Source organism: Lampetra fluviatilis, chromosome 55, assembly GCF_964198595.1.
Source record: "Lampetra fluviatilis chromosome 55, kcLamFluv1.1, whole genome shotgun sequence".
Classification (NCBI taxonomy): domain Eukaryota; kingdom Metazoa; phylum Chordata; class Hyperoartia; order Petromyzontiformes; family Petromyzontidae; genus Lampetra; species Lampetra fluviatilis.
This window is the reverse complement of record NC_136329.1, coordinates 8992497-9006774: the sequence shown is the minus strand read 5'-3', so window position 1 is coordinate 9006774 and position 14278 is coordinate 8992497. Positions and strand designations below refer to the sequence as shown.

The 14278-nt window shown below is 52.9% G+C and overlaps 1 protein-coding gene across 1 annotated transcript; it reads right to left on the bottom strand.

The window, feature by feature from the left end:
• Window positions 1–552: 552 nt before the first annotated feature.
• On the bottom strand, window positions 553–14058 carry LOC144949914 (guanylate-binding protein 1-like). The gene is made up of 11 exons (XM_078879900.1): window positions 14016–14058; window positions 10767–11075; window positions 9774–9901; window positions 8371–8480; window positions 7109–7361; window positions 6322–6499; window positions 5675–5955; window positions 4659–4871; window positions 2403–2505; window positions 1378–1481; window positions 553–1220 (listed from the first exon to the last, which is right to left on the bottom strand). Exons 2-11 carry the CDS (start codon window positions 11032–11034, stop codon window positions 1131–1133), a joined length of 1728 nt encoding a protein of 575 aa, XP_078736026.1. The 5' UTR covers window positions 11035–11075; window positions 14016–14058; the 3' UTR covers window positions 553–1130.
• Between the last annotated feature and the right edge of the window lie 220 nt (window positions 14059–14278).

The window sequence follows — 14278 nt, the reverse complement described above, 5'->3', positions numbered from 1 at the left end:
CAATAAGTCAGGAGTTGTGTTAAGATGTTCAAACGCCAAACAGAAACCTTTTGCAAGGAATCAAGTTACTGCATCTTCACCACAAGTTTACCGCGTGTGGTTAATACAAAGACGCTCTCATAATTATCAGAAAGTGTTAATTATAATTATATATGGCATCGTCTTTGAAACGGATTGGCCTGCACCAGACGGCATCCGTCTTTAGGGCCTAGTCAGTGTTATACCAGAGAACAAGGCCAAAAGGCAAACAGCACAATGGACATTGCACTCAGGGTTATTTATAGCTTGGGGTGAGAAGCTGCAAATGGTAATTTTAGTATTAAGAGTGGATATACGAAAACGGCTTAGCCGACTGTGCGGTGTGCACACAAATCTGGGAGAGATCGTGTGGGGTGGATGGAGAAAAAGTTGGTCGGGGAAGACGCAATTCCAAAATACACAGCAGCAGGCATCGTCAGGGGCTGGGAATTTAACCCACGACGTCCTGCGTACCAGGCGAGGGAGTGAACATTTAATCACACCTACACCCCAGTCAGTCACTCTCAAATTAGATAAGGTACACAAAGTACAAGTTTATTGAAAAGTCTTAAAACGTCGCAGCTTTAGGTACGTTTGCAATACGAGTTTAACCATCCCCATGTTGACCAACACGACCCGGTTCACTTACCCACCCTGTAACTGAACGGGATTAAAGGGGGAATGGTATCAAGTACGCATAGTAAGATAAAAACATTACTCAGGAGACGTTCACGTATTATTTTTAAGGAGCCCGGTTCACTTTATCCACACCTACACCCTAGATAACGAGGGGGTGTAGGGGGGGGGTAAGCGGGGTTCGTGTAATCATTTTAAAAAGCGTCTCGGATACGTGTTCACTTGCCCATCCTTTTCCTTCTGACAACGGTGAAGTATCCAAGCGGTAAAAGCGTCAAAGTTTCTTTAAAAAAGGGGACTAATCTTTAAATGGTTCACGTATCAAACCTAGAGTGAAAACCTACTGATAAGTGATACTACTACATCACCAAGGGAGGAAGACCTATCAGACCCAGATCACTTGTAACGAGTCCTACCCAATCCCATCTATAGCCATGGTCACAGGATGGAGGGAGGACGGTCACAGGATGGGAAGGTTACAGGATGGCGCAGACTTCACGGTCCCTGCCCCTCTTGGGCTCCCTTGAGCCCTTCCAGCCACACTCCAGCGCATAGCTCTCCAAGGCCTGCACGAGAGAGACAGAGGGCAGACGAGACAGAGGAGGTCTCCCAAGGTAGCCGCCACGGGCTGGCTGTGGGGGGGTGCAAGTTGCTGTCGGCTAGCAATGATTTCAGCAGCCACACCTTGATCTGCATCTCCCCCACGAACCCTTCCCCACTCACCTCCATCTTGTGTCTCAGGTTGGAGATGTGCAGCTCCTGCTCGCGACTTTTCTCCTCCAGACGCCGCTGCCGCTCCGCCATCTCCTTCTCCTCTACCGCCTTTTCTGCGGGGGGAGATGGGGGGGGTGGAGGAAGCTCAAAATGCGCTGGCCTGCAGGTCACCCCGCTTACCTGGGGGGGACATCTGGAAGTTTATAAAGAACGCTTCACAAGCTCAGGTTTCTCCCGGGTCTAAAGGATTCGGATCTGCTGGCATCACCATCGGCACAAGCCTCCACCCCCCCGTGAGAGTTGCCGCGAGATCTCCATCCCGGCTCTCGGTCAACACCACCACCCAACCCCCATCAGAGACCATTAACCGAACCACAATACCCAGGGCCGCACCTAGGTCGGCTCAGCCTCAAATTTAGTACCTGGGGTGCAGTGTAAAAGCATTAACTCCGGAGACAAAGGTGGTCCCCAGGGTTTGGTGTTGGTCACTGGGAGCTATTTACTTTTAAAATCGCGGATTGACAAGTTCATTTCTTTTTTCACAACTGCTTTGCGTTGGGTTTTGTGCGAAATAAATGCACACAAAGCACTACAACAAGAGCCACCATTAACCATCAACTGGTGGTGACGTCACCACGGCGCCCGTGCCAGGCCCGGTGCACTTGGAGGCCACGTGAAGTGTCAGTCTCAGATGCCGACAAGAGGCCACGGGACAGACCCAGCAGGTGCCACGGATCGACTGACCACGTGCGCCCCCTACTGTGCAAAACTGCGTTTTATCTGCCGGGCAAGTTGCTCATTGTTGTGAGCGCCGCTCTGCCCCCTCCGTTGTTGCTGGAGGGCGACTGCCTCCAACTTGACCAGCAGCAGCATCCTTCTTCACGCGTACTGCCAGTGCCAGCCTTCATTGGTGTGCTACCTTGCTAACAGCACTTGCCCCAACAGTCTGTTACAGGCGACACGGTGGTAGTGGGGAGGAGCTTTGTCTTTGTGTGTTAGTGTGGCGTCAGAGACGTGTGCTCCCCCCCCCTCACTTCGTTTTTCCTCCTCCATAGCAGTAACGAGCTTGTCCACGATGAAAATTGCCCGGCCATCCTCCGCCTTCTCGTTCAGGAATAGGGCCAGGATTCTATCCATCTGTGCAGAGTTGACACACACACAGCACAAGCCAGGCAAAGAATAATCTCGCACACGCATGGAGCGGCGTGCGTCAGCGCTTCGGGAACGCACCTCCGATTAGCACGCTGCGGAAGGGACGACCCACGGAACCGATTAGCGCGTTTGTCTGCGTACGAGCGAAAGTTCGTACAAGAACACGATGTCGCGGCTGACAAAGGTTCAACTTTCAGTGCCTTTCTTTAACAGGTCCAGCTTCTTTGGGTTCATCATAAAAATTATTTTAAAATGGTCTCAACCGACTTTACGCGTCATCAGTCTTTGGCCACTGCGTGCTACAGGGTCACGAGGCAAAAGGTGCAGCTCCTGCAAGTGCCTTGCTTAACCCACTACCACACCACCTCCCAAACAAGTTGCACGAAGAGACATGGGGAGGGGGGGTAACAGGGTTAGCCATGCTCTGGTACCTATACAGGGAACTCCGTACTAGCCCAAGCGGGGGTACTAGTACACAGCGCCGCTTAGCAGCGCCTTTGGCCAGTATTAATACACTGAGATTACCCGGCACCAAGATCGGCATTGGGAAGTTCTAACACCAAATTGCAGGCAGTCCCACCTCAGTCAGCCGTACTCATGGACCAGCTCCCTTGAGAGCTCAGCTCGCTCACGCCAAAATGCGCGCATTGCATTTGTAATAATAAAATAATAAAAATAAACAGGTCTGTCGGAAAGACAGCGTCTAAATGACGCCGTCTTTCCGACAGACCTGTTCTTCACCCGAGGACGGCTGCTTGCATTGTGGCTGAAACGTTGTGAGAATTGTATTTTATTTTGTTTTATTTTAATTATTTTATTATTTCCCTTCTACGCGATTTTACCGAAAGAACCAAGATGATGAATCCCCGCAGTCACGAAAGCTTTAAATCGAAACTACATTTGTGGTTTGCTTTTGGGCGTTCTGGTTTAGCACTGGCGGCGAGACGAGGCCATATGGAACGCCGCAGCTCTGGGTGTGTATGCCAATCCCGTTTCACTGGCATTATGTATCAGAGCATGTTCACACCACACGTATTGAACGTGGTTAAAGTAGTACAGAATACGTTGATTTGAACATCTTTACGCAACTACCGTTTTAGTGCCAGCAACGGTAAAAACCCCATTATTTTTCATCCCCCCCCAGTACTACTTTCACACAGTAGATCACTATTAAAACACGAGGTCACTCCGTACCGCTATTCTCTCGCAACTTACCACACGTGCTCATGGACCCACGGACTATAGACAGACAAAGATCCCCTGTACAGCCTTAGACTCGGGGCAAGTGCTGTTAGCGAGTAGCAGCCCCTATGAAGGCCAGAACGGCACGAGGGGGAGAGTGATTAGCCCCACGCCCGGCCACCTTCATCTCCCCCCAGTGGCGATGTTTTAATTATGAATCACACCCAGCGTATTCTTTTGCGGCACAACTCGAAGGCAAAGACAAAGACCCCCGTGTAGCCTCTAGCCCTGGTTGGGGCAAGTGCTCTTAGCGAGCACCTATGAAGGCTGGAATGGTAAACTAGGGGGTGGGGGGTGGCCAGCACCACGCCCGACTGCCTTCATCTCCGAGTGGCGATGCTTACACACTGCACCAGGCACTCATTTGGGGGCCGAGTTGACCTAGGGGAGGCCCAGGAGCAGTAGATAATCAATCGCAGAGGTCGCAAACGGGTTTTGATTCCTTACCCGTACCCGGCCGCACCAGGGTCGCAAACAGGTACCCTACCCGATACCCGGCTACCCGTACCCGGCCAGGTATCGGGTAGGGTACCCGATTGCGACCTCTGGGATGAAGCCATGTTGCAGGCGCGGGTGGGTTGATTCTAGGAACTTTAATTGTGAGAAGAGACAAGACGTTGGGAAATGAGTGACACACGGTGACTCACCAGTGACTCACGCGTACCCGTACCCGGCCGCACCAGGGTCGCAAACGAGTACCTGTACCCGGCCGGGTACCCGATTGCGACCTCTGATCAATCGTCACCGGTGTTGGCCGCGAGCGGGAATCGAACCTCAGCTTGCCGGGTTCGTAGCACCAACGGCTACCGAATTTGAGACCCCAGCAGGCACGACGCACAACCAAAGCTGCCACCGCCGCCGCTTTCTCGCCTTCGTCACACGACCTCCCAAGTCACCTCGTCGCCCAGCCCCGGCGTCCCGCAGTACTGGAGCACCAGGTCGTCCACGAGGCTGCGGTAGACGGCGTGGCCTCCCGGCGTGCTGAACGCGTCCTGCTCGTTCTTGAGCTTCACGCCGGCGTACAGCTCCACCAGGCGATGGCGGCACCGCCTCGCGGACGCCTCGTCGGCCTCCTGCAAGATCTCGTGTCGAGCCGCCGAGACGAGACCCTGGGCGGAGGCACAGAAATTGTCGAAGAGCTTTGACGAGCAGCAGCAACAACGACGACGACGTTACTTGCTGTCGTTTCAAATCCGTGAGCGAAGCGAGAAAGCGCCTCCTACGCGCCGCAGCAGCAGACCGGGTTGGTTGCGGCTCGCGGACGAACGGGTTTCCCTGCCACCTAAGCGGCAGACGCCGTTGTCGGCAGCAGACTCCAAAAGGCGGCACACAAAGTGGAACCCCCCGCAGGAGACGGCCGCTTGCCGTCACGTGGCGTGCACAGGACACGCCGCGTCCAAGCGCGCAGCCGCCGCATGCAGAGGGCCAACCTCAAACGGCGCAGCAGAAAACTCAGGTAGGAAAAAATTAACCCGTAAAAACAAAGTTTTTCACTATAAATCCTTTATATGCGTGGCGGCTAGAGTCCTCTCGTCCTCTGGCTTGAGATGGCTGCCACCTGTGGATCAGATGATTGCCTGCCACCATTAAGCAATTGGTAATTAAATATAATTATTTTTTCCTAAAAAGTGTAAAATTTGAGAGAAAAAAAGTCACGAAAATAAATTGTCACGCACAACGAGTCTGTGCGCAAAATGTCAGCTCGATTGGATCACGGGGAAGTGGGTTAAAAACGACCGAAAGATTTGCACGGTCGTAAGCGCGCAAGCAAGCGAACTTAACATAAAGGATTTAAAAATGGGCGAAGCCGCATACACAGTAGCCAGCGCCAAACCAAGCGGGAGGTTGAACAACTCTGCTAGCCGCACATTCACGAGTCCACTCACCCAACCAAGTCACTTCCCCCGCTCACCACGAGTCTCATGGCGTACACCCCGTCCTTGTCGAGGAACACGCCCGAGGTGAAGACTTCCAGGGCATCGCCCACCGCCTCGGCGTGGTGCTCGTCCACTTGCGTGACGAGCGGCGGCAGCCGGAGCATCGCCGTGGACAAGCGGCGGCGGTAGGCCGCCAGCGCCTCGAGGCACACGGCGCTGTTCTGGACGTCGCAGATGACCGCCGTCGCTGACTCGATGCAGAGCGGGGAGCCGGCGCGCTGGAACTCGCACAGCTGCTCGGCCAGCATCGTGAAAACTGCGATGGGGGGGGGGGGGGGGGGGGGGGGAAAGAGCCGCAGGTCAGGTGAGCCCACAGCGTTCAACTGTTAGCAGGCAAAGTTCAACAACACTACGAGGCCTCCTTTACCAGTGGCAAAATATAGCAATGGGTTTTTTTTACCCTTTCAACTGGTACAAAAACTGACACCTTTATACAAAGGCATCATGTTTGCCGTGCGTCACTGGTGAGTAACCATTTGGCACTCATTTCGGGTAGGGTACGGGTAGGGAACGAGTACCCGTACCCGACCAGGTACGGGTACCCACTTGCGACCCTGATGCGGCCGGGTACGGACAAGGAATCAAAACCCGTTTGCGACCTCTGCCACCAGGCGTCACTCACGTGGCCCCGTGAGGGCTGCCCCCTGCAGGCGCTTGGTGGTGCTGGCCTGCAGCACGTGGTGGGCGAGCGGGGAGACGGCGTGGTGCAGAGCCACCTCCACCTGGCTCTCCGTCAGGCGCTCAGAGTCCGGCAGTCGGTCCGGCTGCACGGGGATCGGCAGGCCGTAGCAGCAGTGGCGCTGGGGGGAGGGTGGGGTGGTGGTTAGGGGAGCTGGAAGTGGTAGCAGCACCTAAACACAGACAAAGGTCCCCCCCGTGTAGCCTCTAGCAGACTGGTCGGAGCAGGCGCCTATGAAGGCCGGAACGGCACACGAGGGGGTGGGTGGCCAGCACCACGCCCGACCGCCTTTGTCTCCCCAGTGGCGATGTTTACACAGCGGGTACTCACTTGAGACCGAGTCGACCTAGGGGAGGCCCAGGACCAGTTTTGATAATCGTCACTGGGTGGCGTTGGGGGCAAGCAGGGGAATCGAACGCGAGTCGCCAGGTTCATAGCGCAGCGCTGATAAACACTACCGCACCCCCCCCACACACAGCGTGACCCCACACCAGAGGTCGCAACCAGGTACCCGATACCCGGCTACCCGTACCCGGCCAGGTACCCGTTTGCGACCCTGGTGCGACCGGGTACGGGTAGGCCGTGAGTCGCTGCTGAGTAACCGTTTGTCACTCATTTCGGGTAGGGTACGGGTAGGGAACGGGTACCCGTTTGCGTCCCTGGTGCGGCCGGATACGGGTAAGTAATCAAAACCCGTTTGCGACCTCTGCCCCACACACACACCACTCACCCCGATGGGGAAGTGAGCGGCGAAGAGCTCGCGCCTGCGGTTGAAGTCGCGGGTCGAGTCCTCTGTGCCCTCCCTGCGCGCACGCAGGCCACGTTCCAGGACATCGTTGGAGGAGTTCGGCCGCGGGCGGAAGTCCCAGAGGGCCACGGAGAAGCCCGGCAGGGTTCTGCCCACGCCGTAGCGGTCCACGAAGGCGGGCCGGGGCGGCGAGTAGTCGGACAGCACCACGAAGCGCGGCAGCTCGTCCAGGAACCTCGGGCGCGGACGGGAGGGGGTCAAGGAGTGCAAGGAGCGTGGGGCAGAGGTCGCAAACGGGCTTTGATTCCTTACCCGTACCCGGCCGCACCAGGGTCGCAAATGGGTACCCGTACCAGGCCGGGAACGGGTACCCGTATCCTACCCGAAATGAGTGACAAACGGTTACTCACCAGTGACTCACGGCTTAGCTGTAACCCGGCCGCACCAGGGTCGCAAACGGGTACCCGTACCCGGCCGGGTACCCGGGTATCAGGTAGGGGTATCGGGTACCCGGTTGCGACCTCTGGCGTGGGGGCAGCCATTGCAAGGAGCTGGGGCGCAAAGATTGCAAGGATTGCAAGGATTGCATAAAGGGGCATATAGCAGCTCCGATGGGGCCGACCTGGCAATTTGTTTTTTAAACAATTTTTAAATCACGAGCTGCTCGTCAACATCACTTTGCCCCGGCGTGGAAGGCTACAACAACATGGGCGGACCAGCGAGAGTGTAGCGCACTGCGCTACAAGCCCCGGCGACCCGGGTGTTCGATTCCCGCTCACGGCCTACACCAGTGACGATTATCCGAACCATTCTGGGCGTCCCCTAGGTAGACTCGGCATCACACGAGTACCCGGTGCGTAAAATAAACCATCACCACTGGGGAGAGACAAAGGCGGCCGGGCGGGGTTGTTGGCCACCCACCCCCCCCTGCGTGTGCCGTTCTGACCTTCGTAGGGTGCTACTCGCCAATAGCGCTTGGCCCAAAAGTCTGTTATGGAATAAAATAAAGCACGACGTTTCGGGCGCAACACAAGCGTCTGTCATCAGCTTTTCCCCACCTAAATATAAAACAAGAAAAATTCTCGATTTTTTTTATCGTTTCATATTTATATTATTTTATTATTTCCCTTCTACGTGATTTTACCGAAAGAACCAAGAAAATAAATCAAGATTAGTCGTATGGCTTGTATGAGGGGATGTTGGTCTGTGTGCTAACGTCCATGGCGGGCGCACTGGGAGGATACCGCACGTGATCCATCGAGTCCTTGCTCGGCGAGTTAGAGGTGCTCCAAACAAACTCGGCACAGAGCAGCATCGCGATGAGGATCAGGTAGTTGTCCAGATCGGGCTCCTCCTGGAAACAACAACAACCTGGCATGATACGCGGGCAGCGCAAATGCACCCTCTCCTCAATGGGTGTTGTTACTACACAGTGACCCGTTCAAAGTAATCGTAATTCACAATTTACATTTATCAAGTGCCCTTGACGACGATGGTTCGAGGGGGCACCGAAAATTATTGATCGCCCTGGTCTCTGCAAATCCCTTCGTGGGTCTTGCCGCCTCCACCCACCGCACCTTGCCACGCTCTCTACAGCGTCGCCTTCACCCTCTGCGCTCTCAATCGACGCCGTCTCCATCTTCTCGGCCCCCCCATCACCAGAACAAAAACTTGCCCCTCCACATTAAGCGGTCACCTCCACGCACAAAGTTGTTCTGCTCACTTCAAAACTCACTTGTTTACCCGGCTCACCCCACTACTTCCCCCTCCTCTTCATAACCATCACGTGATGCACCCCAGGTTAAGAACCACTGGTCTAGACGCATCCCAACGCCCAATTCCATTATGACGCCGATGACGCTTAGCAGTTACAACCGCCACCGCCTACTACTACCTGGTGCTGCTACGTCACTTCCGGTCGCTCGATTGTGTTACCGCTCCTTGGCCAATCGGCGTTATGACGACCACACGCGGCGTCGTTAGAGCAGAACGGAACTGGGTTAAGGCTGCCTTGGCACATGGCTTCCTCTTCATTTTCTCACGGACAGCACTCATTGAACCCACTCGTCATCATTGACCGTCAGAATAATTATTCTCATTACATGGATATCACTTTTGTTAATCCCATTTATTGAATCCACTCGTCATCATTGACCATCAGAATAATAATTAATTATATGGCTGTCACTCAATCCCATTCATTTAAATCATTATTGACCGTCAATTTCGCCACGAAAGTCGCACAACCTCACCACCATTAACATCCGTAGGTTGTGCCGTTGTTGAATTCTGTTAAAAAGAGCCTTATTTTAAAAAGGCGCTACTTAAATGCCTTTAAGGAGAACGACAAGATACGTGGTATGCTAGTATTTAATTTATTATTTTATCTTTATACGTGACTTTACCGAAAGAACCAAAGAATAATTCCTGCAGTCACGAAAGCTCCAAAATTAAGTTTTAACGACAAGATACCCACTTGCACCCCCCCAGGTGGCGAGCTAGTGTGGCATCGAACAGACTGAATGACCGAGCGAGTCAATGGCTGTGGAACGAGTGACCAACACAGTGCATGAGCGAGCGACCCAATCAGTGGCCGAGCGCGTAGATTAGCAGGCACGACCTGACAAACCATCCATGCTCCCCTCACCTTGTTCAGACCGTCCAGTCGCTCAACGTCCATCACCAAAATGGCTCCGTCAGACGGCACGGGAAAGGGCTTCACCCAGATCCAGATCCCTTTGGTGTTGTGCAGAGAAGCAGGTCCAATCGCGAAGCCTGAAAAAAAAGGTTTCACTTTTGGCAAACCTCGGCAGCATGAAGGGGGCGACGGATCTAATGGGAGCCAGACGTCGGCTCCATGTTGCTCTCTAGAGATGAAGGGATTTGGAGACCTGCACCGTAGCAAAAACAGCTTGCACCGTCGTCAATAACGCAGCGGTCTTTAAACGAACGCAGGAGAACTTCATTATCCACGCTCATGGATGGCGAAGGCAGTCGCGGATAATTCTAAACTATTCATTGTCCACGGATCGATGCTAAAAAATATATATTAGGAGCAAAGTTTATCTGCCAGTTTCGTAAATTTAAAATAAATGATCGCAAAAAACATTACATTGATTCGCAACTGACGATTTCGATTGAGAATGTGGCAACTACTGTACTGTAGTGGCAATTACGCAGATTTCAGATTAACCGGTTAGATAGTTACATGATTTAAGCACCGTGTAACCTGCAATGACGACTTTACCGAAAGAACCAAGAAGATGAATCCCTGCAGTTACGAAAGCTTAAAGTCGAAATTTCACCGGGACATTTCTCTGCTCATATCCCCCCACACCCCCACCTACCCCTCCCCCCACCACCTACCCCCCCCCACCACCTACCCCCCCCCACCACCTACCCCCCCCCCACCACCTACCCCCCCCCACCACCTACCCCCCCCCACCACCACCTACCCCCCCCCCACCACCACCTACCCCCCCCCCACCACCACCTACCCCCCCCCCCCCACCACCACCTACCCCCCCCCCCCCACCTACCCCCCCCCCCCACCACCTACCCACCACCTACCCCCCCCCACCACCTACCCCCCCCACCACCTACCCCTCCCCCCCACCTACCCCTCCCCCCCACCACACACCTGGTTCCTTGACACCCGCGAAGAAGTTGACGAGGAAGTCCTTGCCACCCCGGTAGTTGCCCCCCACGGCGCACACCACGATGGGCGCCGTGACGTCTGCGAGCAGGCGGGACGCCTCGGGGCAGACGAAGAGCTTCCCGTGTTCGTCCGGTTGGATGAAGGGGACCAGCTTCGGCGGCAGGTACGTCTCGTCGTTGGGGCTGCCGAGGAGCGTGGGACGAGTCGGAGGGTCCCAGTCCAGACTCCGTCGTGAGCGTCCAAACGCCATCGTGGTCAAGGGTTCACCCTTTCGTCCTGTCGGTTCACTCGCTTGCAATGGAATTAGATTATACATCAACCAGCCCCGGTTAGTGGTGGTGAGCATGGGTGAGGTGGGTGACTTGGCCCCCCCAATTGTCCCCCGGTGACCAAAGCTGCGAGTTTGTGGTGGGGCCCCCCCCCCCCCCTCCTCCATAAACAGTCCCATTTAACTTCTTGGTTCTTTCGGTAAAGTCATCACATAGAAGGGAAATAAAAATAAAACATAATAATTTAGATTTTAAGCTTTCGTGACTGCAGGGATTCATCCTCATGGTTCTTTCGGTAAAGTCACGAAGAAGGGAAATAATAAAAAAATAAAAATAAAACTTGACAAAATAATTCTCACGACGCTTCGACCACAACGCAAGCAGCCGTCCCCAGGTGAAGAACAGGTCTGTCGGAAAGACAGCGTCTGAATAAATTATTATGTTTTATTTGTATTATTTTATGATTTCCCTTCTATGTGACTTTACCGAAAGATCCAAGATGATGAATCCCTGCAGTCACGAAAGCTTTAAATCGAAATTTAGTCCCATTTATCTGTTAACATTGTTTTTTAAGCACGCTGTACACTGCAAAGAGAGACCTACCAACTGCTGAGCCATTCGTGGGCTGCGTTTGTTTTTGTTGCAAAAATCAGAGCCACCTCCAGCGCTAAATATTGCAGAGCGTGGAGCTGTAACGACGATCAGATGATTAGGGCAAGACGACGCCACGATAACTGATCATACTGGTAGGAACCTCCTGGTTACACCAGCCCACAGGGGATTATTGTGTCCGTCCGTCGTGCAGGGAGGGGCTGGATGAGGAGGGGAGGGTGGAGAGGGGGAGGGTGGGGAGGGGCTGGGTGGGGGTGGGTGGAGAGGGGCTGGTCACCCCGTGGTGCCCTTATAAAACTCAACGTTTAACCTACTCACGCCGGCTTGTGCCCACCCTCAGGTCGGGCATATTTGCAGAATACACCACGCCGCCGTTGACCCTGGCCATTGACCAGGGCGAGCAACCCAACGTTCCTACCAGCTCCCTCCGCAGGAATGTGTTAATAGCAAAGCGTCCGATAAGAACTGGGGGTCAGTGTCGGATTAAGCTAATGCAGGGCCCTAAATAAATAAAAATATTAAAACCAATTTTTTACTTCCACAGTAAAGCAATTAAATTTTTCTCATTTGCTACACAGCCAAATAATACAACAAAGCACTAACCTTAAACACCCAGTCGTCTGTAAAAAGTTGAAGGCGGTACAGTACTATAGTAATAGAGCAAGTGCAGAATCACCGAACCGGAATCGATAACTTGAAAGCTTTTAGCGTGCGGGGCCCTTGAATGTGCAGGACCCGTGGCATTTGTAGCCACTTTTGCTACGAGGATTATCCGGCATTGCTGGGGATGACCCCACCACCAGAGGTCGCAAACGGGTTTTGATTCCGTACCCGTAACCAGCCGCACCAGGCTCGAAAACGGGTACCTGTACCCTACCCTATACCCGTACCCGGCCGGGTATCGGGTAGGGTACCCGATTGCGACCTCTGGGATGAAGCCATGTTGCAGGCGCGGGTGGGTTGATTCTAGGAACTTGAATTGAGAGAGGAGACAAGACGTTGGGAAATGAGTGACAAACGGCGACTCACCAGTGACTCACGGCCTACCCGTACCCGGCCGCACCAGGGTCGCAAACGGGTACCCGTACCCGGCCGGGTACGGGTAGCCGGGTAGGGGTATCGGGTACCCGGTTGCGACCTCTGCCCACCACCCACCGAGCCGACAGGAATGTCGCCACTACAGCCGCCGAATTGACCTCATGGCCGCAAAGACGTGAAACAGCACCACGTGGTGTGTGGCCACAAGCAACATTCAAACTCGTAATTATAATATATGGGGACACACACACACACATCCCCTCCAATATTCAAATACAGTCACACCTCGGTATACGACCGCTTTGGATTGCGTGGAATTTGGTACACGTCGTGTTTTGACGAGAAAAAAAATGTCTTGGGATACGACGTCTTGCTAGAACTTGTATGGGAAGGGATGAGTCACCACGCAGACCCCGTTCACGACTCCTCCCCTTCCTCACAGGCTAGAAACTCCTCTCAGCAAGGTAAAGTGATGGTAAAGTTTATTTAGATTTAAAAAAAAAAAAATTTGTACGAATTTATTTTAATTTATGCATGCATTTTAGTAATAAGTAGTGTCTAAACATTTTAATACAACCCATTAGCGTATAATATGCCATATAAAATATAATTTCTTATACTCTGGAACGGATTATTTCCTTTCCCTTTATTTCTTATGGGAAAAATTCGTTTGGTGTACGTCATTTCCGGTACAAGTCCCACCTTCTGGAACGAATTAACGACGTATACCAAGTTACCACTGTATGCTCAAAATGTCCCCCCCCCCCGCCCCCAATATATTGCTATAAAATAGATTTCTGTTTATATGATTGTGGTTATACTTTATTATTAATCCCGAATCTCTGCCATCTCATGCAATGAAACAAGACATGGTAAAAAAAAAATTAGAAACAGAGCAATGTAATACAACACTATTAGACATTGTAAAAAATAAATAAAGGGCATCCCATGTGTTAGCGAATTTTTTTTGTTATATTTTAAGCAGAAAATTATTAAAAAATTTAGATTTATTTTTTTCTGGGGGGGGGGGGGGGGGGGGGGACGATTTGGTCCGTCCCCCCCCAATGTTAACTCCATGGCTACGGCTTTGGGTAGCAGCACTAACCCGCCACGACACTGGCACCCAGAGCTACACGAACCGATATTCACACGGACGTTAATATCGGTTAATATCGGTTAATATCGGTTAATATCGGTTAATATCGGTTAATATCGGTTAATATCGGTTAATATCGGTTAATATCGGTTAATATCGGTTAATATCGGTTAATATCGGACACCAACTCGACGCCACCGCGTGCCCCTCACTCACCTGCGGACGCCTCTCTCCCACGTGATCAACCCCTGTAAGGTACCACGTGGGCGGAGTTCCTTTAATAGGCGGGCAAACCAATCAGCAGCCGCCTCCCCCCCCTCCGTACATCCGGCGGAAGTCCTTATTTGGGCAGGTAATCAAATCCAATTCTGAATATCCTAAGCGTGCACTTCGCCTCTTTATCGTTCATTTCTGATTGGTTGGAGATCCATCGACTCGTGGAGACACCCGTGGACAGAGACACAGACTCACGCAGAGAC

Coding starts and splice junctions, on each gene's coding strand:
- LOC144949914 (XM_078879900.1), bottom strand. CDS start 11,034: ATGGCGTTTGGACGCTCACGACGGAGTCTGGACTGGGACCCTCCGACT. Junction 1,482..2,402: donor TATGGAGGAGGAAAAACGAA/GTGAGGGGGGGG, acceptor CTCCCCCCGCAG/AAAAGGCGGTAGAGGAGAAG. Junction 1,221..1,377: donor ACCTGAGACACAAGATGGAG/GTGAGTGGGGAA, acceptor TCTCTCGTGCAG/GCCTTGGAGAGCTATGCGCT.